The 16,948-nt window shown below is 38.4% G+C and overlaps 1 protein-coding gene across 1 annotated transcript in view; it reads left to right on the forward strand.

Annotated features, from left to right (window-relative positions):
- slc35f1 (solute carrier family 35 member F1) overlaps positions 1-16,948 on the forward strand; it is a 136,793-nt gene that overhangs the window by 49,759 nt on the left and 70,086 nt on the right. The window contains exon 2 of the mRNA XM_079831987.1: positions 10,102-10,277. Coding sequence (XP_079688113.1) covers positions 10,102-10,277 — 176 coding nt within the window. The remainder of the gene's footprint in view (positions 1-10,101; positions 10,278-16,948) is intronic.

The raw sequence follows: 16,948 nt of genomic DNA on the forward strand, positions 1-16,948 counted from the left end.
TGCAGCATATTTTTATCCTTCGCTGCCTTTGATATCCCACAATCCTGTGCTTTCCATTCTGTGACAGTTTAGCTGAAAAAAAAGATGGTGTCCGAAAGTTGCGTTTGCTGGTCAGTTTGTGTGTAAATGTACGTTTTAACCAGCATTTTCTACTTCTGATGTAATTTCTAGCGAGAAATTACTAATGTAGTAATTAAATATTTGTTTAGTTCCCACCAAAGCTCTCTCTATTTTGCTGTAGATCATTAAACTGTTACTCTGCCTAAGAAGTCTGTCCGAAATTAGTTTTGTGAGGTGCCTTCATGCACAAACGCTGCCTCACAAGCCATTGTCTGATAAGGCAGCGAGGCAACGAGTCAGCTGCCTAGGTTTTCGGACGCAGCCTCTGTCTGGTATTGTTTGTGTAACCTGCTGTATGGTGAGTTTTCTGTTTAGCCATGCCACGTTAAGCCAAGACTTTTGTTTCTTGTTTTGCCAAGCCAAGTCTTTGTTTTATGTTTTGTATCTCTTGAATAAAACTGCACTTAGGTTCTGCAAACTTGCCTTCAGTGGAAATCGGTTACAAAGAACTTGTCTTGAACGAACAGAAAGTCAACCCCAAATTACTTTATTTCATGACATTTCTGTTGAACGGAAAACGTCCCTGAAAACTACCGGGGAATATTTGTCACACTTTGTCTAAAATCAATGTGTTTTATGGCCCAGGAGTGCAACACAACAGGACATTTTTGTAACAGAGGCCGGGGCCCATTGTGTCTTAACCTCTTTTTTTTCTGTTTGCATCAGCAGATAAATAGTTGCTGTTTTGCTCCTCTGTTTGTCCTCATCACGCCTCTGTCCTTGAGGAAAACAGAGTTCAACAAATACAACATGAATTCTTTCATTGGTTCAGTGAATGCTGGAGTGAGTCTTCACAAACACTCTAGCTGCTTCATAGTCTGAACATATCTAGAGGACTGGAGTGACCAATCATCACATTTCAAACATCATCCATCATTCTGAGCATTTATTGTACGGACGCTTTGCAGCAGACAGCCTGGTTACATTTATATATTTTGAGGGCAAAGCAGGTACATGTGAAGGACAGTAAAGCATATATGAGCTTAATGTCATTTTCTTTTTGTCCTTGTCAGTCTTTCTCTTCCATAATGAAAGAGAGCTCCTAACAGGAGCTATAAAGCAAATTCAATTCAACTCTCGGCCAGGTAATTCGTCTTGGGGCAATGCTACATAGACCAAAAAGACGGAAGGGGAAAGGGGAAAACTATATATTTCATCTTAAATACAATGGCCTTAGAGAAAAGCAAATTGGTTTCTATCTAAATGCAAATTTAGTTATGTGGAACTGTTGGGTAGTGAGCTCATGCATGTGGGTTTTGGACCTTTCTGAGACACACGCAAGGCCTCAATCATGTATGACATTTCAATATTTAATCTCCAATGATTGACGGGTCAATTCTTAAAAAGTTTCAAACGGCAGAGATGTTAAATGATTTGTGCTGAAATATTTGCTGCATCCAACACTTTGAGTATCACTGTTTTATGTAAATGGATTATTTAAAGGAAGTCTCCACTTTTTTGGAAAATAGGCTCATTTTCCAACTCCCCTAGAGTTAAACAGTTGAGTTTTACCGTTTTCAAATCCATTCAGCCGATCTTCGGTTCTGGCGGTAGCACTTTTAGCATAGCTTAGCAAAGATCATTGAATCTGACCGTTAGTGTATCACTCAAAAATGACCAAAGAGTTTCAAGACTTTTCCTATTTAAGACTTGACTCTTCTATTTACATTGTGCATTAAGACCTATTTTCTAGGTCGAAATGAGAATAAAGTTCCTAGCCATTTCGGCCTAGAAAATCAAAACTTTTCATTTTCCGTCGTTCTTAGTACACAATGTAACTACAGAAGAGTCAAGTTTTAAATAGGAAAAATATCAAAAATCTTTGGTAATTTTTTTGAGCGAGATGCTAACGGTCTAATCAGATTCAATGATCTATGCTAAGCTATGCTAAAAGTGCTACCGCCAGGCCTGGAGATCGGCTGAATGGATTCGAAAATGGTAAAACTCAACTGTTTAACTCTAGGGAGTTGGAAAATGAGCCTATTTTTTTTTTTTAAAGTGGAGTGTTCCTTTAATATAAGCAGGAAGTGATTTGATAATTATATTTTTTGTAACCTTTTTGCTTTAATTTACTATTAGCTAATTTATCGGTTCTTAGCTAGTTGTGAGTAGGACATATCTGAAAGAGACTATTGGTGGTTTGGCAAGTTGGTATGGTAATTTAATTTAATTTAATTTAATTTAATTTAATTTAATTTAATTTAATTTAATTTAATTTAATTTAATTTAATTTAATTTAATTTAATTTTACCAATTTATTGTGGCATTTTTGGAAGAAAAAAATGGTCACATGATTGATCATTGCTATCATTTCCAAGTGCTATTACATGGATTTTATTGTATTTTATTATTTATTTTGTCTTATTGATCTTATTTGAAATGATATGATTGAAATAAAAATAATAAAAATAAAATGATTTAAGATTTAAATAAAATTTTAAATAATTTCAAATTTTATTTAAATCTCAAATTATTTTACTTTAATTATTTATTTTATTTTCAATCAGTCAGTATGTAATTTTTTAAAGAAAAAAATTGTCACACATGATTGATCATTGCTGTCAGATCCGAGTGCTATTACATGGAGCTCAAAGCTTTTGCCTGCAGCTCGTGATGTTCTTGGCAAAAGCCTGTAGTCTTTGAGAAAATTAGAAAATGGCCACGAAAGCCGTGGGGATAGAGATGTGAGATGTGTGATATCTGCTCCATCATTTAATACTGTTATCGTGAAATTGGCCATTGCTCAATTATTGGCAGAGCTGGTGAAGTGCTTAGGAGCTAATCGGACATTCATTAGTCTCAGACTCATAAACTAGATCACAATGCTGAATTCCTTCCATTCCACGACAAAGACATGGTAACAAACATTGCTAGCAGACACTATTTAGAGAGACTACAGCTGCCAGTCCCCTTAAAAAACGAAAATCTGTGATTGTTTATCTGTCTTCACGTTTGCTGAAGACAGTGGCTGTAGTAAGCTGTGAGGTTATTGAATTATTAAAAGTTTCTCATCCATCTCATTTGAGCGCTCTCCGTTCCAGTGAAATCACAAGATAAATGCAACCCAATAGGCCATGATTACTGAAATACATCTACTGACAAACAGATGGCATTTTAATTAGTTTATTTATTTATCAAATGATCAGTCAAGCAAGATTTGAACTTGTGACCTCTCACACTTAAAGAAAAAATATCCCTCTGAGCCACATCAGCTCATGCTCAGATTAAAGGATGAGCCTCCCTAAGACTGAAATCCTCGAATCGCCTGTGGTAACAAATGTTCTTGGGTTAACCTCGAGAGTATTTGATACTTTTCTTTCAGTGCCTGTTGTTGACTTGAATATGAGAATTTAGACTTAGACTTAGACAGACTTTATTGTCATCCAGCTGCACATTTTGCAATATACAGTTGAACGAAATTTCGTTGCAAGGCTCTGAGCATAAAAAAAAGGACATATACATAAAAAAAAAAAAATAATAATAATAATAATAATAATATATATATATATATATATATATATATATATATATATATATATATATATATATATATATATAAAATTTATTTATTAAAACAAATCTAACTAGATCAAATATAAATAACCTTCCTATTCATGGTCTGTCTTGGTGTAATTATTCTACTACAGCTGAATATTCTGTAATATTTCATCCTTGTTAAATAGAGTTGTCTTTTTGTCCACAAATGTGGTACTTCCGTGAGCATCCATCTGAAATAACATGACAAATAGAAAACTGTACGGTCTCATGCGCTTCACACATACGCATACTGAAAGCCACGAGACTGCAAATCCTCATCAAATTCACCGTTTTGGATAGGTTCATAGACTGCAGTTAATTGTGTAAAACACAGTACTACACGCTTTTCTTGTAATGAGGACAGCTTTTTAATGTGACTGCGAATAAACAAATAAGTTTTCAGTAACCTTTTCAAAGTCTCAAAGCTGTTTTATTGTTGCTAATTGAAGTACTTGGCTCTGAAATGTTGCCTGAATAGATAAACATTTTTTCTTGTGTGCACATCTAATTAACCTTAAGCATCGTTTTCTGCACTGCTACTGAATCTACAGGACCACAGCACAGGAAATAATATTTTACCTCAGTAAATTAGCTTGCAGTCTGAGTTAAATGTTATAAGATGAATAATACTGTCTATCGCAAATAATAATTCATTTTAAAACGCCATTCAATTTTATCTTCGCTGGCTACACAGCACAAACAGTGCAGTGTGACTCACAAACTAATGACTTGTCCCCCTTTTGCTGCCGAAACAGCCCTGACCCGTCGAGGCATGGACTCCACTAGACCAAGGTGTGCTGTGGTATCTGGCACCAAGATGTTAGCAGCAGATCCTTTAAGTCCTGCAAGTTGCGAGGTGGGGCCTCGATGGATCGGACTTGTTTGTTCAGCACATCCCACAGATGCTCGATTGGATTGAGATCTGGGGAATTTGGAGGCCAAGGCAACACCTCAAACTCGTTGTTGTGCTCCTCAAACCATTCCTGAACCGTTTTTGCTTTGTGGCAGGGCGCATTATCCTGCTGAAAGAGGCCACAGCCACCAGGGAATACCGCTTCCATGAAAGGGTGTACATGGTCTGCATGTTGAAGTGGTACGTGTCAAAGTAACATCCACATACAGTGGGGCAAAAAAGTATTTAGTCAGCCACCAATAGTGCAAGTTCTTCCACTTAAAAAGATGAGAGAGGCCTGTAATTTTCGTCATAGGTACACTTCAACTATGAGAGACAGAATGAGAAAAAAAATCCAGAAAATCACATTGTCTGATTTTTACAGAATTTATTTGCAATTATGGTGGAAAATAAGTATTTGGTCAATAACAAAAGTTCTTCTCAATACTTTGTTATAAATACCCTTTGTTGGCAATGACAGAGGTGAAACGTTTTCTGTAAGTCTCGTCAAGGTTTTTAGACACTGTTGCTGGTAGTTTGGCCCATTCCTCCATGCAGATCTCCTCTAGATGGTGATGTTTTAGGGAGGTCGCTAGGCAACAGGCAACTCCCTCCAAAGATTTTCTATGGGGTTGAGATCTGGAGACTGGCTAGGCCACTCCAGGACCTTGAAATGCTTCTTACGAAGCCACTCCTTCGTTGCCCAGGTGGTGTGTTTGGGATCATTGTCATGCTGAAAGACCCAGCCACGTTTCATCTTCAATGCCCTTGCTGATGGAAGGAGGTTTTTACTCAAAATCTCACGATACATGGCCCCGTTCATTCTTTCCATTCAGTGAAAGGAACTCTTATTGCTTCAGCATACCAAGACACTTTGGACAATTTCATGCTCCCAACTTTGTGGGAACAGTTTGGGGATGACCCCTTCCTGTTCCACCATGACTGCGCAACAGTGCTCAAAGCGGCGGTCCATAAAGACATGGATGAGCGAGTTTGGTGTGGAGGAACTTGACTGTCCTGGACAGAGTCCAGACCTCAACCCGATAGAAAACCTTTGGGATGAATTAGAGCGGAGACTGTGACCATCCAACATCAGTGCCTGACCTCACAAATGCGCTTCTAGAAGAATGGTCAAAAATGCCCATAAAAACACCAGTGTATACACAATTTCTTGTGATTATGCCGACTTATATTTTCAGATACCCTCTACTCCACTTTTCAATTACCTACCAAAGAGTAACATTCATTTTATCATCTCTGTTGTACTAGACTAAGAGGATTTTTCTGAAAGGAAGGACAAACATTGTTTTTTTTCCTGACCCATTTTCCACCTAGTCTTTGACAGTGTACCGATGCAGCATGTTTTTTGATAATGCGCCTTCTCTTTCATCTTCCGGCATGTTAACCTGTACGTGTGCTTCATTCGTTACTCACATGCGGGTGAAGCGGGCACTGGCTCATTTAGTATGCACTGTGTTCACTGGGGAGCTGGATGGGGTTTTTGAAGAGAGGGCAAGTCCCCTACATTTAAGCCCAGTTGATTGACAGTTAATTCCCTCACCGGGATCCACACGCCTGCATTTCCTGTGTTCTCTTCGGGGCTCTGATCCCACCAATTGGACTGTCACACACTCAGGCACACATGCACACACACATACTGCACCAACAATTAAACATGCCCTGTTGCACCGGCAGCTATGAGGTGGATTTTACTGATCTGCTCCCTAACCACCCCCTGTAACTAACATCTGACACCACCCAGAAAATGGCAAATCTGATGAAACGTGTTGATGAATTACAGCAAGGTGGTTTGTTTATCACCATGACAGATGGTGTGATTTTATCATCACGTAAAGCCGACAGGAAGGATGTGGCAGACAGCTCTTAAAATGGTTGCTTGATGGGAGGTGAAAGTTATTTTAATTCTCGCAAAGCAAATAATAATTGAAAGTACAGTCGAGCTGTCTTGTTGGAAGAAAATAATTATCTACAACACTACAAGCAGTTATTAACTGAAGTTATAACACAAAAAAATTCAATTTGGTCAACTAAGCCTCTTCTCGACTAATGTTTAATCGACTATTAGCCCTAATATATTTGTCAATGTATATATGTATTTAACCCATCATATCATTCTGAACAGCAGTATTTTGCTAAATTGTATACATTATATTTCAAAATATAATCAAATGTGAAATGTTTTTATGTTTTTAACATTAATTTAAGTATTTTTTTTTACCACAGACATTAAGAACGATTTTTAAAGTGTAGTTAAGGTTAAATGGTGTTGCTCCTTTTACTTATTTATTCCCAAACACAGCATTCTTTTCTGTACATAAAATTGGATTGTTCTATCTGTCTATCTATGTTGTATATGTATTGAGCGATTTTATTCTTACAGACTCTGTAAAAGTGTTTCCTCATCTGCACCTGAATATTTTTAGCCTGGTCCTACCAGACTCTCGTACATTACATTTCATTTGTACAGAGAGTCTGGCCACCCTCCATTGACAAGCGTTAACTTCCTTGAAGGGGGGTACTCTGAGGAAGTTTAAAACTATTGGATCTGCCCAGAGCCACTCTGGATCTGCCATAACCAATCGCTAACGTTTGGTTGTGACGGATGTCATCTCAATCTAGAGCACGACATCAACATCATCGTTCTCAGCCACTCCCTCTGTTCAATGATTGGACCGGTTAAAATTTGACCGGAGAAGACCAGAGAATATACCGCAATCCCAGACGGATTACTAAAGGAAAATGGAAATTGAGCGGAAGTACGTAGGAGGGTTGAGCCAGGCTTGTGGTATCCTTATGGAGAGATAGATAGGCCTATTGTTTCCTCAAAGTATTCATACCTTTCACTTTGTTCACATTTTTCTGTGTTATTGTAATTGTATATTTTTAATTGATGAATTGAAATATACACTCTAAAAACTTAAAAAGGTTCCCCTATGATTACGAGCCAAGAACCATTTTTTTTTTTAGAGTGATGCACTTACACACAATAAACAAAAGGGAATACAATTGTGTTAAATTACAAAAATAAAATCAATCAAATTCTGTGGCAGAAATTATTCTGTCACTTGGTAAAAGTTAGCAAGATTAGACCCTTCACTGTAAAAAAAAAAGTAGTTTTTTAAAGGTGAACTATGTAAGATTTTTGCAGTAAAATATCCAAAAACCACTGGGCCAGTGTTATATATTTTGTTCAGTTGAGTACTTAGAATATCCCAAATGTTTCCAACCATTTGTAAATCGTGAGAAATTGCTATTTTAACCAAGGGACCGGGACGTGTGAACTATGCGTTTGAGGAAGTCGCCTGTCGATTGCGTCATATCTGTGTTACCCTCGGTTTCCGGTTTTATTTAGCAGAAACGCTGTACTCTCACTGCAATGTGAACAAGTGTCATAGCAGCCGCCGAGCGAACGTCATAACTTCCTTTTCAGCACACTCCGATATATCTAATACGATAAACAGAGTTGCGTTACCTCATACTCATGACTGGAAAAGAGGAAGTGGCGCCGCCGACCGTGTCATAATAAAAGTCCTGCCGGCGACTATGCCATAATAACAGTCCCGCTCTCCAATCACTCCAGCGGCCTTGCTCAGCTCCACAACACTCAGTCCTGCTCTGCTTCATACTACAGTAATGTTAATAATCGCATCCATGAACATGATTTCTGCCCGAGTCCTATCCTGACTGTTTTCCACCGGCTGTGAGGTGGAGACCACATGTCCCAAGATTCTGCGCTCAAACGTGGCGTCATCAAACTACACCTTTGTTTTGAACAGGCGACCTCTAGTGGACGGAAAAGTTACATAGTGTAGCTTTAAGATTAAAAAAAAGTAAGTGTTCGTGCTGCCTTAACATTTTGGGCCCTATTTTAACGATCTGAAACGCAAGTGTCAAAGCGCGAAGCGCAAGTAACTTTGTGGGCGGGTCTCGGCGCTGTTGCTATTTTCCCGGCGGGATAAATGGCTCTTGCGCCCGCCGCAAATCTAAAATGGGTTGGTCTGAAGTAGCTTCATTATTCATAGGTGTGGTTTGGGCGTAACGTGTATAAACCAATCCGAGCGTCATCCAACATTCCCTTTAAAAGCAGGTGCGCAAGTTCCATTATGGATTGCTATTATTATGGCGTATTTACCAGGCGCACGCCAGGAGCGGTTCACAGCCGAGGAGACTGATGTTCTTGTAAGAGCAGTGAAAGACAGAGAAGTGAAGTTGTAATGTTGTAGGCCTACATTATGGTAAAGGTGATTTCACAGTCTTTTTTTTTTTTTTCAGTCTTTCAGTTTTTTCAGTTTTTCAGTCGATTTTTTTTCCTGGTTCTTGACGGACAAACCAATTTGTCAGATGTCCTTATATACATATATGTCTTGCCACTATTGGGCAAACAGGTCTTATCCTTAATTATTACAATTAGCCTGAATCATTTGTAAGCTAGATTTATGCCTATTTTTTCACATCTTCGTGGCACACCACAATGATTTCTGTTGCATCTGTGTAGGTTACATGAGCAAAGTGTATGCGCGTTGTGCACGCTATACATTATGGTCAAGCATGCGCCCTTAAAATAGCATAATGAACAACGCGCAACGCGCCACTGACTTTAGACTAGGTTTTTTCTGGTCAGTGGCGCAATTGTTTAATGGAACAGCAAAATAGCACCAGGGATTGTTTGCGCCGGAACACGCCTCCTTTTTTGCGCTGAACCGCCCAGGGAGCGCAAGTTCATTCACTAGTTTAGCGACGTGCTTCTGTGGAGGGAAAAGCGCGCTTTGCGCGGGTGCAAAATAGGAATGACACATGCGTCGGTGTACAAAGTCAATTGCGCTCGGTGCAAGATAGGGCCCTTAAAGTTTAGTCAACTTAAAATGTAAAGTTGTACTAAGTGACATCTTGGATATTTGAGTTGACTTAAGCCTTGTGCACACTCCCAGTGGTGCCCTTTGTTTAGTCACGAGGCGTTAAACGTCGGCGATAAGCGCGTGATAATAGTCCCGGTGTGAACAAGCCTTAAACTTAAACATTTTAAGGCAGCATGAACACTTACATTTTTAAGTTGAAACAACTTTTTTTTTTTACAGTGTTGTTATGATGGGGTGAGTTGGACTCAAACCCAGTCGCCTGATTAATCTGCCGCTAACTGCTGTGCCACAACTCTTATGGATAGACATATGGATACCTTAAACCCATTATTCTCCAAAGTTGTTGAGATTTATGCTTGGACTCATTGAATCACTCCATAAGCAGCAGTTATATGTATACTAACCGTCACAATTTAGCTGGTTCTATAATTTGCACTGCTTTACATGTGTCCTTCTGTCAGAGAAATGGAAGTTGCGATAGTCTTTTCTTCCCCCATGGTTATGGTTTGCTATTGCTGTGATGTCATGTGAGTGACAGGTTGCCCCGCCCTCACGCCAGTAAACACATAATCAGAGAAGAGATGTTGCTGCAAGAGGGAGGCAGTACATACTTACTGTACAGTTTCCCTATGAATCTTTGTGATATGTGACTGACTCCTGGGTTTCCGTTCACAGGGAACTTCTCCTCACGCTGGCCCTCGGCCAGGTCTTATCACTGCTCATCTGTGGGATTGGCCTGACCAGCAAATATCTGGCGGATGATTACCACGCCAACACCCCTGTGTTTCAGAGCTTTCTCAACTACATCCTGCTGTTCCTGGTCTACACTACCACACTTGCAGTCAGGCAAGGTAAGGGACGGCTCCTCTCAGGTTTCTGTGCGGTTTAATAAAAATACTGTCAAATGGAAACATAACGTGAGGTTATCTGTAAGACAAGGCCATGATAAGACCATAGGAACATGCATTTTTTATGAACGACTGTCAGAAAAAGGTTATTTGAAGTTTTTTCATTAAATTTCTCTCTTCTGTGTCGAGCGTGACCTCTTCTGGGACTCCGGTAGAAACTTTCAAAACTACTAGTCTGTTTCTATGCAGAAATATGTCAGTCAGGCTGTTTTATTGTTTGCTTTTTTAAAGGAAAAAGGAAGTCCTGCCTTCAATTCGTATATTTTTTTATATTATTTTATATTTTGTAATCTTTCTCTTTCTAAATAATATGTAATTATGTGAAATAAAAAATATTCTACTTTTGTTACATTTGTCCCTATAGAATGCAAGCTTGTATTTGTTTGTAAATAAATTATCTACATATTTTATAGATATTAATGTATTTTAGAAATTATTTAAATATAAATTATTTGTAAAATGTCAAATATGCATAGACTGAGCTAAATTTACACTACGCCGTTTTCAACCAAAAAAACTGAAAACTTTTTATGCATTTTGGATGTTCATTTACATGACAACGGCGTTTTGGGGGCCTGAAAATGGAAACTTTTGAAATACGGTTTCAAAGTGAACATTTTTTAAAACGATACTTTTATCGTCTCTGTGTAAACTACAAAAACCCGAATTTGTGAAAACAGTGATGTCATGCGCATGCTTGTTACATGCTCAGTCTATAGGCATGTAGGGTTTCTTTACAAAGTAACATCACCAACTACTGGCCTGGCAGCAGAATACAGCGTTTTTAGTCTTTTTCGCTGATATGTGTGAATGGAGATAGTTTTGGCAACGTTGTCATGTGTACGCAAAAATCGGAAGGAAAACGTTTCCGTTTTTTAGTACATCGTTGTCATGTAAATGTACCCTAAATGTAGGCAAACACTCTGTCTTTTGTTTATTTTAAAGTACTAAATGAAACATGTAAGGAGTGCATAATCAGTCTAAATGCAGATGTAGTAATAATGTATAGAAATGTCTAGACTGCAAGTCAGGTTAAAGGTGTCAAGTTTTGTTCCTTAATTGATTTCATGTGGAGTCCATGCAGACAGCTTTGACACAATGTTTTCTGGCATACTTTCAGCAGGCTAAGAATAGATATGGAAAAGAGTCGTGTTCTGAGCTGAGAAATATGCCAACTCACAGTCTATTTATAACAGATCACGTCTTTCATCTTTTTATACAGAAATGGGGTTGTTCTAATAAGCTCCTTTTATGACCATTAATGGATGAGCCATGTTTTTGAGAGCTAAACAGGACCGTAAATGATTTTTGATAACTCTTTGCTCACCGTAAGCTTTCATCATTTTATACCAGAATTAATCAAAAATATTAGTACACAACTCTCAAACGTTTTTGTATAAACCTGCTGAATCGTATATTTGTCTTTTGGAATAGAATATTTCCATGAAAGTGCAAGATCCTAAGCAAGGCCATAATTGGTCAATATTGCAATATAAACTTCAGGATGATTGTCCAAAGACATTAGACAAAGACGGTGCAGTAATTTTACTATAAATGGGAGAAAGTGCAGCCTGCAATATGGCTAAATAAGTCCCGCCTTCTAAATAAAAGAGCCAATCACCAATTGGTCATTGCGTCAGCTGCCTTTAGAAGCTCCGCTTGCTATAGAAACGCACACACACTTAGGACTGCACATTAGTGTTGCCAAGTCTGCGGTTTTCCCGCGGAATCGGGCTACTTTAACACTGTTTCCGCGGGCGGTTTTTCATGTCCGCGGGTTGATGCGACCTCAATTATGTGATATTTAGCCCCGGGAATGCGAATTTTTGCAGGGAACCCTGCCAAAAAAACACAACGCAACCCTGCTGCACATACACATTGGCTGGTCCAGCATGAAAAATGTAGGGGGGGGGGGTGGTCATGATTTTGAGATAAATTTATGATACAGCTGTCAGATTTCATTGGTGATTTCAAATATGAAATTTAATCGTAAGCTAGGTGAACAACTTTGGAGAATTTGATGTTTCCCCGTTTAAAGAGATAGTAGCTGCACTTGCATGATTGAAATATTTTCAAAGATGGCCGCCGAGGGAAATTACTTGCCTGAAAAGGACTTTGGATTAGTGTTGTCAAAAATTTTGATATTTTGATATGTATCGATACTGAAATATCTGAAACGATACTAATACTCCTTTCTACTGTATCGATACACTGATACCAGCTGCGCTTTCTTACTCTCCTCTCCGAATGACAGCGAGTTGACACGCACCCGCCTCCTCTCATTCACTCCGGTTAAATAGTGTTGGTGTGACTGGTCTGAATTTCATGCGGGATTGCACATAATTCTACTCATTCCTGCAGATTTCGCGCTCTCAAGTGAAGCGCACACACATACAGTAATGAAGCCACTTCTGACATACAAGTGCAAAAATGAGCTCCTTTTCCCAGCTTAATGGTCAAATACACTCAAAAATAATTTTACAATGCCCATTTTGGTGAGTATTAACGTATACAGTCGTAAACAGTTCAGGAACAATGTAACATGAACAGTATTTTGGATCCATGTGTGTGTCAGGTCTTTAAAGGGACTGTAGCCGAATAAACGTGCCACTCGCTAAAAGACAAACGATCCCTTACTGCTCTTGACTGTAAAAAAGAAATAGATGAATCCATTAAAGTTACACAAGTTAATCTATGAAGATTATCCAATGTTATTTTAAATTTGATTATTTTGTTTCTTACCTTAACACTACTGTTAGACCTACTTGAATTTTTTTTTAATTCTATTTCATTTGTATCTTTAATCTATTGTATTTATTTGTGCTGTTGTTGGTAATTTTTTTTGTTCTTATTTTATTACTGTTTACTTGTCTTTTTAAATTCAATTTACCATTTGAAATCAAGCTTCCTTGTGCTGTGTGTAAGCTATTGCAACAAAATTACCCCATTGTAAAAAATACATTGAGTTGGCAAATATTTGTGAAATAATTGTAATGGTAATTGATCAACATTGATCAAGCTTAAACGCTTTATCCTATAAAGTGGTTTCTTCAGAAGAAATGTTTGATTGCCTAGACTAGATTGGTTATGATTGGATATAATTGGGGTATGCGATATAAATCCCGCCTCTTGTTTTCATGCTTGTTCCCGCATCAGTCTGAATGAACAAAATGATGGCGTTAATGGGAAGACTAATTAAAAAGTAAGTAAACAACTCAGCCACTTAAATATCACTGCTTTATGTCATGTCAAAATCAAACTTGAAATGGCCTGAAAACATGATGACTGTGGCTTTTTTTTAATGAGCAATCAGCTTGGGGAAATTAAAGATATATCTTCGTGTCTCTGACAGACAGTGTTTCCTGAGCATGACTGATGATCTAAAAATAAGTTGACTATTAAAAAGAACAGTTGAACATTAATACACAAATAAAATATATTGTTTAAATTGTTATTGCCTTTAGTTATTATTTTGGAATAAATGTTAAAATGCTTAAAACACTAACTAGATGAGATTTACTTGGTTTTATTTATTAACATTATTATTTATTATATATATTTATTAATGTATTATTTATTAATACAATAAATATAATTGTATTTGGTTTTGATGTAGGCCTAATGTATATAAAGTTTATTTAACCAGGAAAATGTGACAACCTTAAGTTTAACTGGGACATGAATTTAAAAGTTGAGAAATGTAAGGTTTATGTAAGCAATTTTGTATTTTGTACTCATACTTGAAATATTTGAGTATTTGATCGCGACTAAGTGCTTAGTATTTGAACCGAGCAGCTATGGTTGCGCGTTTCACACACCCTTTCCGGGCCACGTTGAGTTGTTGACACTGACAGCGGCAAAAGCGACGCATGCGCTTTTCACTTGTAAAACTCAAGGCTGTATGGGTAATGTAGTCTCTGCTCGCAAATGAGCATACCGGTATGCTAAAAGAACGTTCTGGGCGCACGGAGAGGTGGCGGTACACTCAAGAGCTATATTTGGAAGTGGCGGTACTGAGTACCGGCGCGTACCGGCCCACTTAAAGCACTGGTGCAAACGAAGATTTTCAAAATCTCCACTATGGCCGGAGTTTTTAGAAAGACTCGTTTTCAGAGGCGAATTCTCCATTTGCGTGTAAACGTAGGGCGCAAGCGAAGGGAAATGTCTCCGTTTTTCAAAATAACCATGTATGTAAACGGGGCCTTAATTTTAGCATTTCCTCTCCCTTTTGAGTGTCATGGCAAAGCTTGCTGGGAAATTGAAATCCCAGCCCAGTTTCATTAAAATTTAAGTTATAAGCACATAAAACTCAATTTCAGATTACCTAAAATGTGTCGGTTTTGTGAACTCAAATGAAAAAGAAAGTTCTAAATACTCATAAAAGTTAATTTGATTGAACAAATTTGTTTAATTTGAGTTGGCTCTACTCCAACCAATTAATTATTTTGTGCGTTAGGGTTTACAGTGTTGTATTCTGAAGAGAATGTGATAGTTGGTAACAGATAGTACACTCTAAAAAAAAGGTTCTATATGGCACCAAAAATGGTTCTTGGCTCGTAATCATAGGGGAACCTTTTTAAGTGCTATGTAGCACCAATTTTGGTGCTTCAGTGGTTCTTCACCAGTTCTTTAACTAAGATGCTATATTCCTCTATGATTACAACGAAGAACCATTTTTGGTGCCATATAGAACCTTTTTTTTAAGAGTGTAGTAACATTTGGTAGATAGTGATAGATAGTGACATTTGGGGTTTATTGGATGACTTTCCAGAACTTTTAGTAGTCATTCTGTCAAGTTTTTGTCACTCTTTTTTTGTAAAAAATAATGCATCATTTTAATTGACAAGCCTAACGGAACTGTAGTTTGAAGCATGCAAACATCGCACACAGAGACTGCGTACAAACTCATTATTTCCAAGCACGCTTCTCTGAGCGAGCCGTCGGGTAGACACGTCCAAGCGTCCCCTGCCAAATTGGCCCACTCTCTTTGTTCTACTCCAGTGACCAAGGAGTTGTGTCTGCAGCCTCGGTAAACATGGCCGCACGCTACAGAAAGTGGGCTGGGAATGTGTGCTTTCAGAATAATGAGAGGGCAACAAGAGCAGCTGCCTGTCAGCCGCCCTGTGTCCACGAGCTCCGGCCAAACAATGATGCTCATCTTTTACAGTCCGACAACGTAGAAGCTGTCATCTTACAATAGCTTTGGTAAAGTGAAACTTGCTTTTCTCATTTCTTTCCCTTCCTGCCGGCTTCTCACCTCTTCTCTGTACCTTGTAGCTGTCGTGACCCTCGTGCTCCGTTCAAATTGGATTTAAGCCATGAAGCTGCAGAACTGGAGAAGGACTACGGAGGGATATCAGTCTTCACTCTCTCTTTCCAGTTACAACTACATCACTTTTTACCGGTGCAGGCATAATGTGGTTTCCTGTACGAACGCGGCCAGGCAGTTATTAATTACTCGGGGCTAATGCTGATGGCTGACAGAAATGTTTAAAGCGACAGCGTTTTGCTCTGCCATGCGTTAAGCCTGATTCATATTATGGCAATTCCAGAACACTGCGCTCCGCTGATCAGAGGCAATATTAAATACACCTCGTCTAACTTTTAATAAATTTCGAAAGCTTTCGGTTGCACGAGCCAGCCTCTGAGGAACCTTTGAAAATGGAACAACGCTATCATTTTTTGATCCCAGTGGGTATGTCTTTTGTATTTGAAAAGAATTGTGTTTTTTCTGATGGATCTCTTTGTTTCAGACACCGATTTCAGTGTATAAATGGCCTTTTGAAACTGCACTGTATCAAGTAAGCTGCATTAGTATCAAGTTCGCTGATATTGAAAGATAAAATTGAAAGAATAGACTTTCAAAGCATGGGAGAAACCGTGTATCAGAATAGCTCGTCTACCCGGTGTGAGGATGCATACCGAGTCAGAATAGCTCTTGTTCCAGCAGGGCCGTGTCTGCCCAGCATATGGCTCTCTCTCTCCCATTGTTTCAGGAATAGAAAACAAATGCAATTGCGTGCCAGAATTCTTCTTACCAATCTGTCAGCGCTGCGCCATGGCTGCCAAGTGGATGCTGGCAAAGAGAAACGAGTGCGTGGCAATATCGGTTATAATCACAAAAAGAAGCGGAAAACAGTTGCTGCGAGGGAAGTGGTAGGAAAATAGAGGAACTCATGTGTGAAAACTGCACTTGCTTAGCTTAGCTCAGGTTTAGTACTGTCCTAAATGCCACCCTCAACCCATTTTGGTGATGAAATGCTGTATCGACTGATAGGCATTTGAGCATTTGTATATATTGTCTGTAGAATTGTTATATTATAAATACGTCAAGGATATTTATTTATATTTATTCGGCTATATACTCAATAGAAACATAACAATTTACATTGCACAAACAGTCACATTGTACATTGTAGTCAGAATTCATAACTCTTATCACTCAAAAATCAGTAAAATAAGGTCAACAATGTACTGTATTAATTTAACGGAAAATTAAATTAAGGATATTTTTTTGTGAAAGGAAGTGAAAAAGTGAAAGGAACTTTTAATGCTTCAGCATACCAAGACATTTTGGACAATTTCATGCTCCCAACTTTGTGGGAACAGTTTGG

Source organism: Gobio gobio (genome assembly GCF_949357685.1).
Source record: "Gobio gobio genome assembly, chromosome: 12".
Lineage (NCBI taxonomy): Eukaryota > Metazoa > Chordata > Actinopteri > Cypriniformes > Gobionidae > Gobio > Gobio gobio.